Consider the following 22,880-nt stretch of genomic DNA (forward strand, 5'->3'; position numbering starts at 1 on the left):
TGCAACCAGTAGTCCAAGATCAGATATGATGACACCCCAGTGGTTCACGGTTAACCACTAACAACACCAATGTGATGTTTGTGATATTTGTGGTTATCACCTAATGATGTCAGTCCTGAAACCTTTATGAATCAATTCCCTGAACACGTGTGGAGCTGGACTCACTGTGAAGGTTTTGGACTACTGGTTGCACTGAAGCAAAGTAAAACACAATTTAACAGATCACTTGAGCCGAACTTTTGTCATCAGCATCTCATCAAACCATACTGAAGGCCCAGCTAATTTCAGTCTTTTTAAATGAATTTATTAAATTTATATTTTTAATACAGTCCACTTACGAGGACTCGTTGAAAGTTAGAGTTTAACTGAGTAAGTGGACGCTGGGTTAATGCTGCTTTCTGTTTCACTCCCACTGCCACTACATGAGTAATGGTTTATGTACATCACTGACACGCTGTACAGTGACATCAGAGGTGATGATGTTTGTGGTTACCACCTGTGATGTCACTGTATCACTGTGGTTCAACTACCATCTCCAAACATTAACATTTATTTTAAGTAAAGGGAAAAAAATAAAATGAGGCTGATTAACAACTGGATTGGTGCTTAAATACCAACCATTAATACTCCAGTTACATACTTATTGAGCTGTGGTAGGACTGCCCCGGTCACTAAGGAGAAACAGGCGGGGTGACGGGGGCAAAATCACTTCAACCATTGCCCCATACAAGCCAAAAACAAAACAGCTCTCCAAAAATTGGACATTTTCAAACATTTCTAGAGTGGCTCCTCTTTCTGTCTCACATTCCAGCATAAAGTTTCCTTAAAATTGCAGGTCATCCTTTTGCATTAGATAAATGTGCCTCGATTTCCCCGACTAATTTTCTGCTTCAGAAATAATGTCATCATAAACCTTTTTTCCCAGGTCATCTTGAGACTGTTTGTATTCCCCATTTGTCCAGAGGCCTGTCCCAGCTGCATTAGGGTGAGGTCGCCAGGCGTAGCACGGGAGAGACAGACAACCATTCGTAGTCAATTTAATATCATCAGTTAACCTAACCCCACTACCTGCATGCCTTAAACTGTGGGAGGAAGCCAGAGTACCAGAAGAGAGTCCACACAGGAAGGCCCCGCCCAGATGGTGGATTCAAACCCAGGACCTTCATGCTGTGAAACGACAGTGCTAACCGCTGCCCAGATATCGACACTCTAAATCTTTTCTGCTTCCTTTAGTTTTACATTTGAGTCAAGCGAGGGCGACTGGTGCCCTATGCTTTGAGCAACTTAGAGGCTGATCCAGGATCAGAGAAACAGGTAAGGCATGGCCGCGGGGGCGATGACCTGCCAACCCACAAACATGCTGTGACATCACTCTAAGGAGGTCACTGTAATCAGATTATCCCGGTTACACAGACTCACCCGCTCGCTGTGGGCCCACAACGGCAGCGACACTCAGCAGGTTAAAAACACCCGCTGCAAACACTCGGGATAAATTTAGAAGAAAGCATCTGAGCCAAAAATAATATTGCTGTAAAAAAAAAAGAAAAAAGAAAAGAAAACTTGCACAAAGCTTCCAACACTGATTTGATCTATCACAAGTGTCACGTTTTCCCTTGATGATTTCTTTTTTCTCTTTGGGAGTATGGAAACGGGAGGTGGTGGAGAGGCTCGGGGGCCTGTGCTGCACTGTAACCGCGGTGCTGCCAAGTGGTCGGCGGTTTGAAGAGGACACCTGAGACCAGCGCACCTGGACAATGAGCTGAGGTGTAACCCTAAACTGAGATGAACCACTGTTTATCTTCCCCCCATGCTCTGCTTCTCTTGTTTTTTCCCAGCAGTCTCCACACTCCAGCTTATTTTCTCTTCACCACCTGATCTTTTCCACCCTCTTATCCTCCCAATCTTTTGACCTGCTACTTCTCTCCTCTGTCTCACTTTCTTCCCAAGATTTTCCCTTCTGGGCATCACAAGGCTAATGCAAACATCCCACCAGTCCGGGTATGACTCATATAATCACATGCTTAACGATTAGCACCCTGCATTTATGGCAAGATTCATTATTCCGGAGGGAAAAGAGAGTCCAACATTCCCTCCCTGAGATTTTCCTGCATTTCTTCAGTTGCTATTTTCACACACACACACACACACACACACACACACAATCGACTAAATTAGGGGACTGACATTTTACCCAGCAGCTGACAGCGCCTAGCAGCTGTATGACTCAGTAGCACAGAAGCAGTGCCCATGTCACCATGGAAAGGCAGCGTTATGGCGTTGTTGCCAGGGCTCTGCTGTCCAATACGCATCAGCTCCCGCATCATTGCTGCCTGAGCCGTACAGAGAGGAGGTGGAAGACGGCAGAGACAGAACTGAGGATGTATGGCAGTACGAGACTCATGAAGACAGGGACTGAAGATTAACAGCACACGAGCAACGAGTGTGTTTGCTACTCATACCTCTCCTGCTTAAAAGGCCTACAGTCAGCATCCTACATACTCCACCCTTATTTGTACTATCCGTCCCCCATGACTCATGTCACTTGGGATAAATAAACACTCTCCGTACCTGACCTGTACCTAGACGCACTTAGATGCTTGCTGTGTATTATTTCTTTGATGCACCAGCAACTGCAACTGCGTCTTTAAACAGCAAGTAGCACAAAGGACCAAAAATAGCTCAGTGAGTTGCAGAGCAAAACTGCTCTCCTTGAGGAGGGGAGGATAGAGGAGGAGGAAGAGGATGAGGAGCAGTAGGAGGTGTAGCGAGAGATGGCAGGGAAAACATGGTAAAGTGAGACCAGGACTAAAGCCTCCCTGCTGGGATCAATTTAAGTTTCTCCGCTAGTGTCATCATTCCCAAAACATCACATCAAATACTGGAATCCAGTGATGACACCTTTATGATCACATTTCTGCAGTGACTGGGAGAGGGCTCATTTGCCCCGGAGGATTACACACAGGGCAGCCCTGACTGCAATAGCTGTGACCACAAATCTGACATATAGACTGTAAACATGTCAATATTCAATGTGGGACAACCATTTAACACAGCAGCACAGCACCGTGTGCTGCTCTGCAAGTGTTTATTTCTCACCAGTCTAAAGTGTTTCTTTCTCTTCTCTTCTGAAATACTGTAAATTACTGGTTTCTGCTGATGATAACAACGTGGAAGCTTGTTTCATCTACTAAAAGAAACATTTTTGCCCTACATAAGTCAAGTTATGACTTAGTTACTTAAATGTCTGAGAAAAATAACTCAAACCTGACATTTTATTGTAAAGATGGCAAATTTTTGCCATCTGTACAATCTGTTAGAGTCTGAAACAAGCTTCCGTATGATGATGAGCCACAGCTACAAAACGCAACGCAATTTAAGTGAATAACATTGATCTTCTCATTAATACACATGTACCTAGACACTGCCACAACATCAGCCTACATACACAAAACAAAAGTGCTCAGGAACCATCTCTGTCACTGAGTCTTACAATTTCAATCCCACTGAGAATCTGGAAGATGCTACAGGTCGATTTTGGTGCCACAGTGCAACCCACAGGACCCAAAGAATCTGCTGCCAGTGACACAGTGACAGAAGCTGCCCCCCCCCCCCGAGGTCCAGTGTATAACGGTGAGTGTACACAATACAAGGTAGTAGATACAAGGCAGATCGATCCAAATATCACACACTGTGATCTCCAACATAAGTTACCTTTATGCTGTAAAAGTATCAGTATTGATATCAGCAATACTGAACTGCATTTACTTATTATCTGATCTATATCGAAATCTGCAGTATAGCCAGGGCTGGACTGGGACAAAAAAATCGGTCCGGGCATTTTGACTAGAAACCGGCCCACCAGGTGTTATAGGAAAAACCATAAAGCCTTTGAATGAAAACAAACGCTGTTGTGACAGTGATGTACACTGTCTTGTTGGTATATGTATGATTTCTATACGTTGTACATCAGATAAAAACTTTGGTTGTAAGATTCAGATAATTATTTAATAAAAGCTAGACATTTTAAATGAGAATAAGAAGGAAAAGTATTTTATTTGTGCCCCCCTTTCCCTGTTAATGCCCTACCTGGCCCCTCTGGCAAAACTTTCCTGCACAGTTACCAGCTGTCAGCTACTTAGAAAAGGATCCTGGTGTTATTTGTCTCTCAGAAACAGTTCATAACTTCCCTTCAACTCACTCATGTCACCTAAAAGGTAAACCTGTTTCTCCATCACCTGTTCAGCTCTGATGATTCAGTAAGGACATCTCCTGGTTTCATCTTCATGTTTCCCTCTCACCAGATAACCAAACCGACATCATGACCAGCAGCTTTACAGCTGTGGCTCCAGCAAACATCAGCTGATAGTAGAAGAAATTAATATTAAATAAATTCTAACAACAGCTGATCAAGCTTAAACGTGCTGCCGTTGTTTAGCGCGACAACCGCTGGTTTCCTCTTTCTGGCGCATAGTGGGCGATAAACAAACAAGAGAGAAAAGCTGATCAGCTGATCATTGATCAGTTTCACGATTGAATGAGAGAAGGGGCAGCTGACAGCGGAAAGACAGAGAAAAACTCCAGCTTTGTGTCTTTTTCCATCCTAGCTGAAGTACGGGACAAACTGTGTTCCTTTTTAGCTCAATACAAAACACGTAATATTTTCTCTGAATGCGGGACGATTCCGTTTTTTAGGGGATGGTTGGCAACTCTACTAACTAACCTTATGAGTAAAATAAAGTTCACTAGCAGTAACATCATAGCACCCACCCAGCTGTAGAAACTCCGTCATGCTAGCCAGTACGCAGTACGAGTTATTGTAACTGACGGTAAAAACTCAGCGTAACGAAAATAAACTCCACCTAAACTTGGTTTATATCTGATCCAGATAGACTGCAGGTCATAACTTCTTACCTGAAGTTCAGTTCACCTGACACTCGGATGGGCGGGTCTCTGCTCCTCCTGCCTTCCCTTTCCCTCATCCACCTGGCCTCTTGTGGCAGCTCCACCATAGCCACCACCAAACAACTGAGTTATTTTTACACATCTGCCAGCATCTGGCCAATCCACCACCTTTCATTGTTTATACTGTTATAAAAAAAAAAATTTAAAAAAAATCATCGGCCCATAAAAACGAAAAATCACCATCGGCCCCCCGGGCAAATGCCCGGTATGCCCGATGGCCAGTCCAGCTATGAGTATAGCACAGCACTACTAGGTAGATGGTTTAAATGTTATGATTATTTGGTGTGTACTTGGAGGTCCTGATAGGCTGATTTAACTTGGACCAGCTAGCCATTTCCACCTGATTTCAGTCATCATGTTAAGCTAAGTCCTTCCCGTTTATTGTTCTACAGTCTAGGAACCCAGATAATCTGTTAGGTTTTTCCAATTGTGGTTTTATACAATTGATCACAGTAAAACTATAGTTGTGTACTGCAGATGCAAAACTCCATCCAGAGACAATGAATAGAAATTAGAACTAGCTATAAACACTCATGCTCTGTATTGGAACTATGTTAAAGGAAGCGTCCCTACCAAATAAAAATGTATAAAATATATTAATTCAGACCATGAATTCTGCTTTCTGGTCATCGCCTGCACATACAGATAATCATCTTCAGACAGTAGTTAATTATTAACCAGTGTATTTCTGCAAATCCCATCTTGCTTTTATTTCTTTTTCTGCTCTTTATATGACCTGATGATCAAACACCACTGGTCAATGAAAGCTTTCAGCAACAAAAATCTTGACTTTTTGCATATTCATGTGCAGAGATGGATAGCTTGCTCAGATTAGAGACTAGTTCACCCGTCTTTGCTCTTAAAAAGAAAAAGGTGCCATGTGTTCTCCTCTCTAGTAAAACACTGTGATGCACACTGGATGAGTCCTGCATATGCTGTTCGTATTATAATATGCCCCTGATACGGCGATCAATAGATTGTGACTGCATCAATCACATTATTCTCGCCTTGAGTCAGTCATTATCAAAGTAAAGTTGTAATTAGTTCACTAAATTGAATCTTCCAAAATGCCATGCATACAAATTTAGGGAGGAAACAAAACCTTAGGCAAATTGATGATAATATAGTCAGCTTTTTGTTTAAAATCCTCTATTGCCACTACTTACAACTGAATGAAGTGGAACACCTGTTTCAAACATCTCGAATAATAATAATAATAATAATAATAATAATAATAATAATAAATGAGCAATTCTGTGTGACTTTGTGTTAGATTAAAGTAGATTTGACCTATAACTCAAGTGTGTGTATATTAAACAGAGGAGCTAAACAGAAGAACTATGTAAGGTTGTGTGTATCCTCACTCCAGCATACACAAAGGTCAGCTTGAAGGTTGCAGTACTGCAAACAATATCTCATCATAATGTCAACATAATCTAAATAACCAGTCACCTTGAGCTGCATGATAACACAACAGCTGAGCAAACTCCTCCTGCTGATCTCACATCATAACAATTTAAAATGTTTATCCACCATTGAGTTCTGCTCTATTCTTCTGTCTCAGTACACGTACATTACATCAAAACCTTTTTTCCAACAACTACACATTTGAAATGTGTTTTAGTATCTTTGTTTGATTACAGAGAAGATAAAAGACTTTGAAGTACTCACTATTACTCGACTTGAGGTCTCTGTGGATGATGGGTACGAACGCCTGGTTGTGCAGATAGTCCATCCCCGTTGCAATCTGGACGGCCCAGTTCACCAAAACTCTCGGGGGGACCTTCTTCCCAGCCAAGGCTCGGTTTAGAGCCCCCCCTCGAGCATACTCCATCACCAAGCACAAGTTGGGCTCCTTCAGGCAGACTCCACGGAGCGCGATAATGTTGGCGTGCCGGAGCATCCAGAACAGCCTGGCCTCCTGCCGCACGCTCTCTGCTGTGACACTGATATCCTCATCTGGGTCCTGCCTGGCAGCCTTAACGGCTACTTCCTCTCCCCGCCACACTCCTTTGTACACTTTTCCAAATCCACCAGCTCCTATCACCTCTTCCAGGAGCAGTTCTGAAAAGTCAATCTCCAACGGACAATCACCCACCCCACCTGCCACCAGTCCTCCTGAAGTCAGCTGCTGGTAATTGGGAGTGTCTCCCCTTGTGACATAGTTGCTTGGAAAGATACCCACCTTGTCCTGGATTTTGCCCGTCCACCAGCCCTCGTCTCCAGACACCTTAGAGTCCTTGGAGAGAACCTCAAGAAGGTCCCCACGCCGCAGGGTTAACTCTTCATCAGCTGTGGCCTCATAGTCAAACACTGCCGTCCAGTAAGGGTTGTTTGCCCCACCTCGATGACCAGAGTGGGAGTCTGGGGAGCCAGAGGAGGAGATGGTGGAGGAGTTCCAGCTGCTACCATTCTCCACCTGCACGACTGGGGCAGGAAACATTGGTGGCGCAGGGGTCATGTTTGGGGGCATGGAAGAGGAAGAGGTAGTAGAGGAAGGGGGCCCAGGGGGAATGAGGCAAGGGGGAGGGGGTGAGCAACAGCCCCCACAGCTGGTGCAGGACAGGGGGGCCGCTGTGCTGCTCGCTCTGCTGTATGGGTTCATGGCAGCCTGACTGCTGTTTGACACTGTTGGCCTGCCCTCGAACAACTCAGGCACAAAATCCATACAGGGCCCATTGACTGAGATGAGCTGCCCTCGACCACCAGAGGAGGGGTGAGGGGAATCAGTGGGTCAGAGAGCAGCGACTGCTCTCCCCCATCACCACATATCGCTGCTGAAACTGTGCCAAATCCTAAATCCTGTCACCGGCTGCTGCTGTGCTGTTGGCACAAAGTGTGGAAGTAACATGAATTCCCAAAGGCAAGTTTATTCAGGGATAACGTACATTACGTCAAACAGAATGGATCCTAACCCCATGCCCCAAAAAACTGATTGTTTTCAAAACTGTCTTGTGAAAAAAAGAAGAAGAAGAAGCTGGCTCAGGAGAGCGTATTTATCTGTGAAGGAGCATAATCAGAGAGATGCCTTCAGGGGTCCTGATCAGCTAATAAGCTGTGAATTAAATCCATCCAGTAAAAATCCAGCATTTACAATCTGAGCTCATAATTTTGTTAGAATTTTGATTTATTTGCCCGAATGACCTCTGATGGTTGCCAGACATGTTCCTTGTATAGACTCTTAGGCAAACTGCTGTGGGTGTACGAGCTGAGTGAAATCCTCTGCGCAGAGGTCCTCATTATTTCTCATCCAGCCCCGTATAGATGCACCTCCACTGCCTGCCATCTCCATGAATATAGGCTGTTTTCTCTTCTGTGTTTGGGAATATCCGCGGATATGCGCCCTACATCCAGACAAGCCGGTCCAAGCTAAATCCTACACGCATGGCCACTCAAGAGCCGGTTCAGTGTCCCTGAATAGCCTTCATCAGAAAAGCCTCGTCCATTTTAAGACAGCTGGGCAATTAGTGAAATGAGCCGGCGGCTGGGCGACAGGTAGTCAATACAGAGCTGAGAAAGTGGCACCATGTTCAGCATCCAGCCAAGTCTGAGCATAACAAACCCGCCTCCGTCTCTGTGCAGCGGCCTGATTTAATCGCCTCTGCTGGGCTGCATTGGTGATGGTGACGAGCGTCGGTTTGGACAAGAAATTCTTCCTCACTGGTGACGGGAAAGAAATGCCAGCGTTTATCATTATCCCGTTGCCCTGTTACCGCGCACGATCGCCGAATCTATAGCGGCGTAAGGAAGGTGTGAGCTTTAAATGTCCGCCACTTCTTCAGCGGAGACGGAAACCGTCACATAAGGTTTGCATGGAGGCATTGCGGTATAACAGCTCTACAGGCTATCCGAGGACGAGATGAACAAATCCACTGTCTCCATTTTTCCTCTATCAAGACACATCTGTATCCCACTAATATTAATGATAATAATAATAACAATAATAAAATCCTGTGTGTAAAATGGTGCAGCGTATCCAGGTGCCTCTCGCGTGTTCCGCCTTAAAATGGCTTAATTTTAATACGTAAACAATTACTGTAACCTAACCTGGAAAGTGAAGCCAGCAACATCCACTGACATCGTCGCATGGGCGTACGGTTTACATCCAAGTAAAGGGGCCCATCGAGGTCCTCACAATTTGGCGTCAGATTGACAAAGCGCTCAGGGAGTCTGCGTTCAGCCAGCTGTCTGGAGCTCCACTGTATTCAAAAAGGCTTTTCTCTCTTCCCCCTCTACACACACACACCAAACAGACAAAATATTTCGAGCTCCGAGCTGTCAGTCTGCGGGCTGACTTTGCATTCAAATATGCCGGAGTGCCGTTCACGTACGCTGAAGCGAGCGCTTCCCCCGTCACCGATTCTCTAATCATAGGGATGGCTGCAGCAGGTAACAGGTCCACGCCCGCGATCCCATCGCCTGTGCGCAGATCAGGGTGACGCTCACTGTGCAGGGCGGAGAGTGTAAGACACCGCAGTCTGTTGGAACGGGACTGGACTGTGTTGGTGTGCAAGTGCACCCTGGGTAATGTAGTGTTTGCGTGCTCTCCAGCTGACCTACATCATTCTGGCGGCTGATATAACTAAATAATTAACATTATTACAATCATCGGGAAACGGCTGGCTGTACAGTACATTATTAGCATTATCCTTTAATATACTGTGGCCTACTGTCCACTTAAAACAACCAGATTACAATTCAAATAATGTAAAATATTATATATTATAATATAATGCAATAATAAGATTTTGGAGCTGAAAATAGGGAAGGATATTTTTAGGCTCTAGTTGATAACACGACACAAAAGAGGCATTTTAACCCAACTGGTAGCCCCCTGATTCCCATTGTCCTGCTCCATTGCTTTTAATGTGTGATTTTTAAGCACCAGTGGCAGCTGGTATTTGTCTCATAGGCCATAAAATCACGGATTATAAAGCATTACTTATTTTATTTAGCCTATTAAAATTCAGAAAGCAGTAGCTGAAGGTCTTTTTATTTGATCTAAAAATAAGACCAGAATAGCAGTACAATGCAAAAAAGAAAAAGCAATAAAATAATGTCTTTTTAAACAATAGTGTTCACGCCCATTAATTGTTGAGCTATACTGACCCCTGGTGCGCAGTTAGTGAAACAGAAAGTCTTGAATGGAGTGTCTTATTCAGAAGGGGATCAAACTCTCTAGTAGGGCTGCACGATAAATCGAAAATTTATTGTCATCGCGATATCAGCCTGCGCGATGGGCCCATCGCAAAAGACGGCGTAAACTGCGATAATTGGGTACCTTAAAATGTTTACACACGTGCTGTAAAGAATTTACCAATCAAAGAAATCCATTTACACATTTGACCAGTCGAATAGAGCCCTTCACGGCATTAACCAATCAAATGGATTAGAGGCCCGCCTCCTACGCAGGTCGGGCGCGAACAACGCTGCAGCAACGAGTCAGAGTTGTAATGGCTGAGAGCGAGACGCGTGACGAGAATGCTACTGAACTCGTGGCTAAAAAAAAAAATAGTACCTCACTTATTTGGAGGTACTTTGGATTTGATAAAGACGACGTTCTCCAAACACAGGTACTCTGCAAAACTTGCCGAACACTCGTGGCAACCACCAGAGGAAACACGACTAATCTCCACCATCATCTTCAATACAACCACAGAGAACTGTTTGAAGAGTTCCAGAAAGATAGGGCTAGCCAAACAAAGGTTGCTAATGTTAAGACAAAGAGCGCAGCAGTCCAACAGCCGTCTCTGTATCAGAGTTTTTCAAGTGGAATTCCTTATGAGAAAACGTCGAAGCGGTACAAAGAAATAACAGAGGCCATTACACATTTTTTGGCTAAAGACATGATGCCTATAAATACAGTTAGCAGAGAGGGCTTCACCAGTCTGATACATAAAGTGGACCAGAGATACCGCATCCCCTCACGAAACTACTTTTCACATGTCGCCATTCCACAAATGTATGAAACATGCCGCAAGACCGTCATGTTTGAACTGAGCCAAGCTGAAAACTACGCAAGCACTACAGACCTATGGTCAAGTCGTACAACGGAACCATATATGAGTTTCACAGTGCACTTCCTCACCGAAGACTTTGAACTGAAAACACGGTGTCTAGAGACTGTATTTTCCAGACTCCCACACTAGTGAAAATATAGCCCATGTATTACGTGAGGTGTTAGCCAGCTGGGATCTTAAAGAAGATCGACAAGTGTGCATCACCACAGACAACGGTGCCAATGTTGTGAGAGCCACGGAGCTAAACAACTGGGTCAGACTTCAGTGTTTTGGACACAGGCTGCACCTTGCAATCGGTAAGTTTTATTCAAGGCAGATCTTTTTAGCAATGAAAATGTGCTATACATTATTATCAAATTGATATTGATAAGGATAATGTTACCTTTTTAGACAACTTTAGTTATAAATTTCAATTAGTTTTTTTTAAAAAAAAAAAAGGTTTTAAACATGACAGTTTTTTTGTTTCCTCTTATTTCTCCAGAAAATTCTATCAAAGATGATGCCCGCATTGCCCGAGCCATTGGACTTTGCAAAAAGTTAGTTGGACATTTTTGCCACAGCTGGAAAGCAAAGATGGCTCTGAAAAAAGCACAGCAGAAGCTCAACCTCCCAGAGCACACACTGATCACAGAATGCCCAACCAGGTGGGGTTCCAGGCAGAAGATGATTGAGAGAGTCCTGGAGCAGCAGCGGGCCATTTCTGATGTCATCTCAGCAGACAAGAAATCAAGACACTTGATTCCTACTTGGCAGGATCTTGAGGTACTGGAGTCTGTCAACCAGGCATTACACCCCCTGCAAGACTTTACAGATGCCCTGTCTGGTGAGAGCTACGTTAGTGTTTCATATGTAAAACCAGTCCTTCATCTGATGAAGACGTCGGTGCTTGCAGAGAAGGAAGAAGACAGTGATTTGACAAAATCAATTAAGAAGAAAATCCTCGAGTACCTGATTACTAAATATGAAAATCCAGCTACCCAGGAACTTATGGACATGGCGTGCTTCATGGATCCCAGATTTAAAGTCAGCTACACCAGCACTGATCGAGTCTCAGACATCAAGACCAGAGTGATGTCAGAAATGGAAGCAGTGGCACAGAAGGTATTCATGCATGCATTATATATAAAACCTTTCAATTCATATTTACTTTTCTTATAATCTGCTTTCTGTTCCAGGAGAGAAGCTCCGCTGAACCAGAGGCCCAGACAGATGATCCACCCAGTCGTCCCCTGAAGAAGGCAAAAAAGTCCCTGGGCAGTTTCTTCAAGGCAGCTCCAATCCCTACCTCCTCTTTTATGCATCTCTCACAAGCTGTTGAAGCTGAGCTTAACAGCTACTTGCTATCCACGGCCATAGACAGTGAGGAAGACCCCTTGGCATGGTGGAAACTCCACAAAATGACATTCCCACAGCTAAGCAAGCTTGCAAGGAAGTATCTCTGCATACCTGCAAGTAGCTCACCTTCAGAGAGACTTTTTAGTACATCAGGAAACATAGTAACATGTCAGCGCACATGTTTAAAACCTTGGAGAGTAAACATGTTGGTTTTCCTTAACAAGAACTTGCCATAAAAAACATTCACTCAGGAAGGATGAATGCAAGATAGAGAAACCTTTTTTTTTTTTCAAAAAATTACAAAAACACACTACCTACATTGTTCTTAATTGTTGATAATATTAGTCTTGGCCAGTACGACCACAAAGGTAGACAATTGTTCTTTGGTGTGTTCCCACAGCAGACAAGTTCTTACCTATAGTTTAATCTAGTAAAGTTTCCACTCCAGTTTTGACTTGCATCATAACTACTTGGTGAGTGGTAAAATGATGAACAACTGCATAGAGATAATTTGCAGTATAATTTAAGTTATGTTTATTTAAAACTAATTATAGAGACCGGGAAGGATGTCTTTCAGAATTCAAGCCTCAGAAATTTTTTTATGGGGGCAATGTTTCAATGTTTGACTGCACTTTGTTGTTACACTGCTAATACAGCAGCTTTCATTAAATAAAACTGTGCAGTAAAACGGAAATTATGTATTTGTTTTTTGTTTTTTTTTGCTATTTATTTTATCGCAAGTCATATCGTTATCGCAGTATTGATCACAGTTATCGCACATCGCAGGTTTTCCTAATATCGTGCAGCCCTACTCTCTAGTCCATCTTTCTTCAAGTTCTTTCTCCCCACTTCTTTTATTACTCTCCACCCTTCATTGCCGCTTTGAATTCAAGGCGTGGTGTCCTTGCCATCCTTTTAGCAACACCCTCCTGTGCGTCAAACTCCACTCTTTATCAGTGCTTAGGTTGCATGCTGTGGTTTATTCTTACATCTTATTAGAAGGGGTTTTTTTTTGTCACATTATATATTTGACTTGCTGGAAAATTCACATCCTATATTTTCATTATCAACCCCGCCGACGAGGTAATGGCTCAAAAAGTTTTGGATGAATTCTGATAAAACTTTGTAGAGTGTAGAGTGGGGTCATGTTAACAGTCCATTAAAATTTGAGCTGAATCCACCAAGGTTTTCAAGGTCAACTGAAAGATTTATTCATCAAAATTGATAAAAAGCTTTATAACTTCAAAAATATGACTCCTAAAAGTCTGGTATGTCACATTTGACCTTTGACCTCTCCTTTAATAAACCAATCTGAAGGTTGGAGTGATAATATTTGCTATATATAGATATTTTTAAAACTATGTTTCTTACTGCAATTGTTTGTATTGACAAAATATAGGCACATGGAATATATGGCATATGATACACAGACATTATTAGCAATGATTTACAAAGCTCAGAGTCAGTGTTACAATACAAACACTTCATGTCATGTAACAATGCAATTCAATTAAGGAGGTGGTGGGTAAGGAGGTGGTGATTCATTTCAACAAATTACAACAACAGTCGACTCAAGGGGCTTTATATTTTACACACACACACATACATATATATATATGTGTGTATATATATATATATATATATATATATATATATATATATATATATATATGTGTGTATATATATATATATATATATATATATATATATATATATATATATATATATATATATATATGTGTATATATATATATATATATATATATATATATATATATATATATACAGCTTGTTAGTCTCGGTTATGGTGGCCATAGGTATCGTCCGTAGTGCTGCATTAACATCATCTAGCAGACCTTCTGAGAGTACTTCACGTAGTCTTGGTAACCAGCTACGGGGGTCCAGGTTTCAAGCTTGGCCATGATCCTATCTTTCAGGTCAGTTCCCCTCGCACTCAACGATCCTTCTTCTATCGCACTTGGGGCTTGGTACCCAATCTCGGGTGGGGGTGATGACATCACCCTCCTGACCTGGCGTCCTGGCTCCCCCTTGCCATAGCATTTGTGTTGTACCTCGTCAATCTCTAGCTGTGAGAGCAGTCCCTTCTTTCGAATGTTGGAACACTGAGCTACTAGTTGTTTCGCCGCCATTGTGGATGTTGGGTATCGAGGATTCCATAGGTCATCATCCTATTCATGTAACCCTTCCACCAGGGTTACTTGCGTAGTAGCATTCCAACAATGCCCTATTTTCATGTCTTGCCCACCGATGTCTTATTCCAGTAGCCCACTTCTCGTCAGGGTGCCCTGGGTCCTCAACACTTGAGGCGGATCTTGCTGATCCGGGCGATGCCTTCATATCAGTCTCAAATAAAGCAGTTTTTAATGTGTGTTATTTTTGTGTTATTATCTCAAAACTTTATTTTAAGAAGTTGAAATATACAGTGAGATTTACTGTTTAAAAAAAGCTCTCTGGAAAAGAAAGAAAATCAATCAACAGTATAAATATAAAAATAAATAAATATATCCAAATTCTTTCAAACAAATAGTTATATATCATTAACTTAGTTATTATTCATTTCAGGTTAATCGCTCAGCATTTCAAATCAGCAACCACAAGGGTGTGCTATTGGCCTATTTGTGAACTTGACATGACACTGAGTAAAAACTTATTGGGCTGTGCAGTAAAACGCTCTGTCCACAGTTTAAAAGAAACAAAATAAAACAAAATACATTTACTCAAGTACATAACAATACGGGGATATTCCATTCTGCTTCTTGATACTATTCCACCAGTTCAGATTCTGTTTTTTATTTTTTACTTTATTTTTTACTTTGTAGACTCAGATTATTCATACAACATATTATTTAGTATTTAGTATTTATTTATTTATTGTCATTGTCAAGAACAATGAAATTGCGTTTGGGGCTTCCATTATAAACAAATAAATGATAACTAAGTATTATTGGTTAGGATAAGATGGAAGTTTGTAAATGAAAGAAAAAAGCGCACCATCGTTATCTGTAACAATAGGTCTAATGTATAAGCCAATACTATAAAAATAATTTACTTGTGCTACTCTGCCTTCAAAATAACAGCGTGAATAGTTTTCGTTCATAAATAAACCGTACAAAAGCACAATAAATTAAATTAATACTTGGTGTTCTGATTATTGTACTCTACTTATTGTAATCTGATACTTGTACTCTGCAGTATTACCACTTGTATTTACTACGTGTTTCCACGGCTCCAGGAGCAGCAGCGTGCCGCCCCCTGTGTTACTATCAGTAGTTTGCGCCAGTCGGAGTTACGCATGCGCAGTGAGTGCGGGCGCAGCTTCGCCGTGGTTTCGGTTGAGAATTCTTGGCAACGTCTCACTTGGTGAACAGGCAGCAGACCGTCGGGCAACGGCTGTTTCCACAATGTCTGGAGGATTATTTTAACGGAGCTGGAAGTGAGCGGAAACCCTGGAGCAGCGAAAGGTAAGCCGTGTGTGCTCTCTTGGTTTTCACTGAGCAGTTTTGTGTGAGCAGCCGGGGATATTCAAAAGCGCTGAAAAGTGGCGAGCGAAGTGAACGTTAGTGAGCCAAAGCAAACATTGAGAGGAGAGGCAGCCGAGCCGAGCAGACCAACTTCAGTCAATGCGGAGAGCAGCCTCTTTACTACGGCTCAGTCGCGGTTCTCAGTCCCGCCAGGAGCCGTTTTCACCGGGTCCGTGCTCCACTTTGGCCTCCAGCTTCTCAGCAAAGTATATACATACTCTCAAATGTGCCGCTGCACGCAAAAATTATTAAGGAGAAAATATTCCACAACCTTCGCGATCCTTAAGGGGCCAGTGCGCATGCTCATGGGGCTCTGCAGACTTCGGATTTGTAGTTTTTCGTACCTGAGTTAATCACAGTTGCGAGGGCCAAGAGAAAAACGGTAAAACTACAAGTTCCAGACAATGGGAGCTTTGTTTGGGAGCCAGCTAGTTAGCCTGGACGAGCTTTGAATTTCGAGTAGTTTTTCCTACAAACGGAAGTTGCCTTGGCTGGATATTGGATCCAGCATGAGCGGCATGGGAAATATTTTGGCTGCACCGCATATTTAAGGAGGAGGGGTGGGGAGACGAGTTCATTAGTTGTAGATGGAAGTGGTTTGTCATGAAAGGGTATGCAACACGTTTTAATTGATTGTGCTTACGCGTGTGTGTGCATGCAGACGCTCAGCTGTCAGAGGACCTGTGTGCAGGATTTGTAAGTGCATTGTAGATATGCATGCTTCTGTGTGTGTGCTTAGTCGATTGTGTGTACGCAGAATGGGAGATGATAATGCCTCAGTGTGTGTGTCATCTCCCTTTCATTGAGATCCTCCGTGTTGCTGCTGTACCCCCTCCACCCCCAAAGCCCTCAGAAAACGACACGTCGAGTATGAGGATGATGGATTTTGTCGGGCAAGAGCAGCAGAGCATGGCAGCACTGCACATATTCAAGGCATCATTTGCTGTGGTCGCCTCTCGTCTGGAACTAATGGAATAATGATTACCAGGAAAATGTGAGAATCATGTGCCAATGCCTTAACCTGGTTATCCTGTACTGCCCACTGTTTGCTGTACTATTGGGGAAATCCTGTATTTCACGTCCAGTTTAAGGGGAAATCAGGATTGGATGTTGCCTGTGCTGTTCACTGTAGTAACGACATGGTTTTCCTCATTGTAAATACAGTTTTTGATCAGTGGATGTACACCGAGCTGCAAGAGTCAGCCATTCAGTGATCTGTGTTTCCGTTGTTTTCATCCTTTCCATGGGTGTTTGGAAAGCTTGCATATTAAAAGCCAAACTAAGCACAATGGCTATTTTTGGTCAAGGAAAATATTAGGCAGTTGCTTTAGCTGGGAATCCAAAATGCATTATAGTTATCGACTGAGCAAAAGTTATGTACCCTCTTCGCAGTATAAGATAAATAGAAACTGAATGGTGAATGCAAACCTGATGAAACTGTATAATTAAAATATACCTAACATACAATATATGGACTCAATATGTATTGGGCCACCTACACATAATACCTACAGAAGCTTTTAAATCTTTCTACAAGATTTTGGAGGATGCTGTTGGGAATTTGTCAGGTCAGACACTTCTGTGAGCAGAGGCCCCCATTCTAGTTCATCCTGAAGGTACCGTATTTTTTGGATCATAAGGCGCACTGGATTATAAGGCGCATTAAGCGGAACAAAACAGTCAGATAAGACAAACTTTACTCAACTCATTCTTCTTGCTTACGCCACTTCCGTACCACTGATTCATTAATGTTGAATTCTCTTGCAGCTGCTCTATTCCCATGTTGTTGCAGTATATTAATGACTAATCTCGTATTGTGGATGGATTATCTCAGTTGTTCTCCTGACTGACGTTTGGTCCGTTTACAGCATCCTGCCATGCGATTGCATTTGTCCCCAACCCTCAGGAACCCTCACATTAATTTCTGTTGAGCAAAAAAAAAAAAAGGTTAGCATTCATCCTCCAGCTTCACTGTGTTTCTGTTATGCTAACATAGCTGTGTCGCTAGCGATCACGTAGCGCATCATTATATACCAGCTAGCCAAATTTCAGTAACCCTACAAACGTCACTGCTTTTTAGTTTTCTGTCTTCATTTATGTTGGAAGTGATAGCAGAGCTGTATGTTTTAATTTTTTTTGGAAATCTCTCAGTCAGAACATGCTATATCATGTTTATGTGGAAACTAGCGAGCTAACTTCCTGCTTCTAACTTCTAACTCCATTAAATTTAATACATTCTGTTTTCATGGATGCCGGGATGTTAAACTTAATTGTTACACCTAGTAAAGCAGCAACGCTCATCATTTTATTAAAGATGAAAGAATTTAGACGGTTTTTAACTCTGAGTGATGCCGCAGTGCTCGCTTGACTTTGGGACCTGAAGAGGACAGACTCTTTTGGACCCAGATTACTCTGAGTCTGTGAGGCTCCTGATTACAGTAGCCATAATGCTCTGACAATCCATCAAGCAGTACGGCTTCGTAGCTTACCAAAGTCATACTAAAACATTTTTGACAGATTTTTGAGTAGGGCTGTGCAATATGACCAAAATCTCATATCCCGATATAAGACATTTATCGTCCCTACAACGATATATAGCACAAAAATTTTACATTTTCTGTAAATTCTGTGAATCTTGGGTAACTCGACTGGCGTGAAGAAACCTGGTGGCTCTTTTTTGCTCATCCGTAAACACTCTGCATACTATTTCACGTGATTCATTTTATTTTGAAGAATCTCAACAGGATCTTCAGCTTTATTGTGAAAGGTTTATGTGGAAAATAAACAAGCGGATGGAGCCACGTGATCGTTGTTGCTAACGACAACGCATAAAAGCAGTTGCTTGTCCATCCATTGTCAGAATCAGAGAGACTTTATTTATCCCCAAGGGGCAATTAAGTGTGGTTGTTTTAAATATAAGAGGGAAAGCTTTAAGAAATTAAAATTAAATATTGCCTACAGTGCTGTAGGTACATCTTAGCTGCAAACCCCTTTGAAACCCTACGCTATGCATAACCTGGCGTACACTTCTCTGGAAATTTAACTGGATATTGAATTGATGCAGCCCGCAACTATTGACTGACTGGGCTGTTCATTACAGCTGATTCGTCTTATGTATTTCCGCCTACTTTTTAGCCTTAGTTTTTGAATTTATCATTGAGACGATAACAGTCATAGCCTCAATATAAGAACTCATGCATGTCAGTAAGTTCTTGAAGGGAAATTGGCAAACCTATGGGAGTGGATTTGAGGAGATGTACAAAGAAGTGGAAAAACTTGAGGGATAAATGTTTGCCTCTGGGAAGAAAAAAAAAAAATACCCACATTAAAGAGAAGGGACCCAGGAGGGGAAAACAAGCCAGAAGTTTATTTGTTTCTATTGTGGCATGTATAAAACACTGGGGACGTGACCAGATGCGCAAGCATGCTGGCAACAGCACTGGCCACTTACGTAGGTTACATCGTAGGCTCTGTAAAGATTCAAATCAACTGTCAAAGTGTTTGCGTTGAAGTTATGATCTTAATGCCAGAGGGGGTGTGAAACTCATTGAGTCAGCAGAGAGTTGGTGACTTTCACACACTATTAGCACTCTGTGACCCCACTCTGTAACTGTCAACTGTGGTTGCCACTTTGTGGCTGAGTTGCTGTGGTTCCTAATCACTTCCACTTTGTAATACTGCTTAAAGGTGGCCATGGAATATTTATACTTGGTTTCATTTTTCTCCAGATGGGTGAAGTTGTGTTAAAAAAATTGCATTAACGACCTTCAGTCTTATTTTAGAATTATTTGTATATCCGCCTGTTTGGGAGATGTGTATTCTTTCAAATGCAAAAACTGTGACACCAAATGTTCTTGATGAGCTGCTTAAGGGACCTTTTATGAACCTGTATACAGGGGGATGCAGCCACTGGTGTGAACTGACCCTTTTCATGTGCCAGAGTAGTAACTTGATAATGATGTCTCTGTTCTGTGAACATGCCTCAGTAATAACTTTACAATATGAGGGGGATGAGGAAGCTAAAGTGAATTAGCAACTTTTAGCTAAAGCTGTGTTGTTGTTGTTTTGTTTGGGGTTTTTTGTAAGGAAAGAGATTTTTCAGAAAAAAGGCTGTTGAAGTTTGTTGTCTTGGAGCTGAAAATCGTTGTAGTTTAAAGTTACAGTCATTTGTTTTTTGGGGTTATTTGATAGGGGGGAAAGTGATACTCTGAAATATCCATGTATTAATTATGTCTTCCAATAACAGCATTCTCATAAGCTTATGCTTATGAGGAAGCTGCCTTGTTGAATACAGTGGTGTAGATAGACATTGTCGTTCTGCCTAACGGCGTTATATGTATGTAGCTACAGAGCAACCACATGCATAATATGCTCAATATTGTCAGCAGATGCAACACTCCATCACCAGAAATCTGACAACAAGCCAACTAAACAACAACAGCTGTATGCAAGCTGCATTTTGCATACAGCATTAACTGTTTAAACTTCACCTTTCCTATCAAAATATGTTGATACAGCTGTAAGAATTCATGTGTTTCACCTGCATGCATTTTATCTAAAATACGTTTCGCTGAGTGTGACATGGGCTTGGAAAGTCTTGTATGGTCTTTTGGGTCTATCTAAGCATGTTTTTGTTTCTCTTAAAGCAATGATATCATGTTAATTTGCGTTGACCTCATAACCCATGACCCATGTAGGATTGTTGCAAAGCGCCTACAGGAGTCAGTTTGTAGCAGATAACTCTTGCTTTCAGTCTGTGATCTTTTAAGACATCCTATATTTTCTGCTACATATTTTTGGTGTTTCATTGCATGCAGCTGCAGGAACAAAGACTGCTGTCTTCAAAGGGAGGTGAATGTGGGCCACCTGAGTTATTTCGCCTGTAAACATTTTGTTGAATCACAGCATTCTATCTTGGCAGAGGTGACTCATCAGTTGTTGATTTTCCCCTTTTCCTTTTTTTCTTGACAAAGATTTCAAGGAACGTACTCATGGCCATGCAGTCGTGGTCATCTGTGGGAGGAACAAAGCAATCTTTCCAAGATCGTGATTTATTTTTTTTATTTTTTTAACACCAGTAAAAGCTGCGTTTTGGCATCAGCAATGGTTGTAGCTCTCTTTCCTAGCCGCGACACCTTGGCCGTCCTCCTGCCGTTTGTAATTTTAGAACGCAAAATCTCTTGCCAGGTTTCTTTTTAATCCTTCAAGGCGTCTTAGTTAAATAGAGGTTAATAGAAGTGAATAACTGTGTGTGCTCACTGTGTACATGACATCCATCACAATCACTGGGTGTATCCTGATAGGTCACAGAGAGGGAGCACAAACCTTGAGGCTATGGATGCCATCTGGTCTAAGTCAGGTTCCACAGTGATGCTGCATATGTGCATAAGTTTGTGTTTAAAGTGGGTCTTTAACTAGAACTCGGGCTAGCTACTGTCTTCTGTTCTTTATTGGAGTGTATTTCAAATTGCATTCTGTGTTTGTTGCTGGCTCATAGTCTTTTTATAGCCTTTATAAACCGACACTGTGACACAGGTTAAACCAGTGCTGGCAGTTAATCTGAATGGATCTGCGCACGTCAGCACACCTGACATCACAGCCTCCACCCAGCTTGCGGTGAGGGCATTAATTGACTGTGATCAACAGGTGGTTTTACCGAAGGTGTAGTTTTGTGTGTGTGTGTGTGTGTTTGGTGATGATTTCTTATTTTTGAAATAATAAACCTTCCAGATAAAACAATTTGTACATCAACTCTTTTTCCATCAAAAAAGTGCATTTCTTTCACCATTTATTCAGGACATCTACTAATCTGAAGGTCGGTGGTCCGATTTCTAGCTCTTCTAGTCTGCTTGCCAAAGTATCCTTGGCTCTGAGTCTCTCTTGATTCACGCATCAAGAGAAACTCTGAGTTTCTCTTGATGCGTGAATGTATGTGACTGTTGGATAGAAAGGACTTAGACATGTATGTGAATACATGTTGTATAAAGGTTCTTTGCGTGCTGAAGTATAAAAGCATTATACAAGAACCAGTTCATTTACCATTTGCCAGGGCTTGTCATGGTCATTTTTATCATCTCGGTAAAAACCCTTGAACAGTGTTACTGGACTTTATCATGGTGTTTTTCAAGCCTGAAGGTTTGTTTCTGCTCCTAAAGTTAATTTTCATTTAAATACTATTCATTTTCTGGCAGAAGTTAAACATTACAATTAATGTACTGTAAAACGTTATGCGGTTGTATGTCAGATAAATAACATGGGTATATGTTATAAAATTAAATCCTAATTCAGATTAGGGCTGCCACGATTAGTCGACTAGTCATGATTTCGTCGACTATCAAAATCGTCGACGACTGATTTAATAGTCGACGCGTCGTTTGAAGCTTTGTACGATCACAAAAGCCGCAGGAATAAGTACTAGGATTTAAGAGTGTAATAACGGACTGAAACAGGAGATGGCAGCACTGAATGTACAAGGATGCCAGCTGCCGTTAAACCCCGAAGAAGAAGTAGCAGCTCTGTCCCAGAATTCATAGCGCAGCCCAGCGCAGTTTCCAACAATGGCGGCAGCTACTTAGTTTTAATGTTACTCTTATTATTCTTTCTGGGTCACAAAATAAACGTTCAACATATTTTCAGGCGAGAATGTAGCTGTGTAAATCTCAAATATCTGCTCAGTTTATCAAGACACCACATATGTTCAAAAGCGCTCCGACATTTTCGGAGACATCTGTTACCCACTAGCTCGATAGCTAGCCGGGGGCAAGGCTCACTAGAGCCGGTGAGAACACCGGACTCCCAGCAAATCGTTTTCAAACCCACTGCAGTCTTTCGCTACTCAGGTTAAACATGATATATAAGTCATTTAGATAACTTAAAAATGTTATTGTTTGGCTTTTTTCAGTATTTTATTTGTTCCTGAGTAAATCTGTTTGGCTGAGATTAAAGTTATAGTTTTTACACAGCTGAATAAACGTCAAGCAGACAACTGATTATCAGAAGTGTGAGATGCTCGAGAATATAC

At 42.0% G+C, this 22,880-nt stretch overlaps 3 protein-coding genes across 5 annotated transcripts in view; 2 read left to right on the top strand and 1 right to left on the bottom strand.

Annotated features, from left to right (window-relative positions):
- The window catches only part of map3k10 (mitogen-activated protein kinase kinase kinase 10), a 49,373-nt gene extending 39,965 nt beyond the window's left edge, over window positions 1–9,408 (bottom strand). Inside the window, exon 1 of the mRNA XM_085380990.1 lies at window positions 6,634–9,408. Coding sequence (XP_085237116.1) covers window positions 6,634–7,630 — 997 coding nt within the window. The 5' untranslated portion in view covers window positions 7,631–9,408. The remainder of the gene's footprint in view (window positions 1–6,633) is intronic.
- Window positions 9,409–11,100: 1,692 nt separating this feature from the next.
- Window positions 11,101–12,625, top strand: LOC146654155 (E3 SUMO-protein ligase ZBED1-like). The gene is made up of 3 exons (XM_085380924.1): window positions 11,101–11,278; window positions 11,464–12,083; window positions 12,158–12,625. The coding sequence occupies exons 2-3, from the start codon at window positions 11,556–11,558 to the stop codon at window positions 12,551–12,553; spliced, it is 924 nt and encodes a 307-aa protein (XP_085237050.1). The 5' UTR covers window positions 11,101–11,278; window positions 11,464–11,555; the 3' UTR covers window positions 12,554–12,625.
- A 2,998-nt stretch (window positions 12,626–15,623) lies between these two features.
- The window catches only part of sipa1l3 (signal-induced proliferation-associated 1 like 3), an 89,617-nt gene continuing 82,360 nt past the window's right edge, over window positions 15,624–22,880 (top strand). For all 3 annotated transcript variants that reach the window (XR_014907351.1, XR_014907352.1, XM_085380989.1), the window contains exon 1: window positions 15,624–15,799. The gene's annotated coding sequence lies outside the window, so the exon portion shown is untranslated. The remainder of the gene's footprint in view (window positions 15,800–22,880) is intronic.

Source organism: Rhamphochromis longiceps, linkage group LG14 (assembly GCF_057381845.1).
Source record: "Rhamphochromis longiceps isolate RC_006_pf linkage group LG14, R_longiceps_female_GT1.1, whole genome shotgun sequence".
NCBI lineage: Eukaryota > Metazoa > Chordata > Actinopteri > Cichliformes > Cichlidae > Rhamphochromis > Rhamphochromis longiceps.

Coding starts and splice junctions, on each gene's coding strand:
- LOC146654155 (XM_085380924.1), top strand. CDS start 11,556: ATGGCTCTGAAAAAAGCACAGCAGAAGCTCAACCTCCCAGAGCACACA. Junction 12,084..12,157: donor TGGAAGCAGTGGCACAGAAG/GTATTCATGCAT, acceptor TTTCTGTTCCAG/GAGAGAAGCTCCGCTGAACC.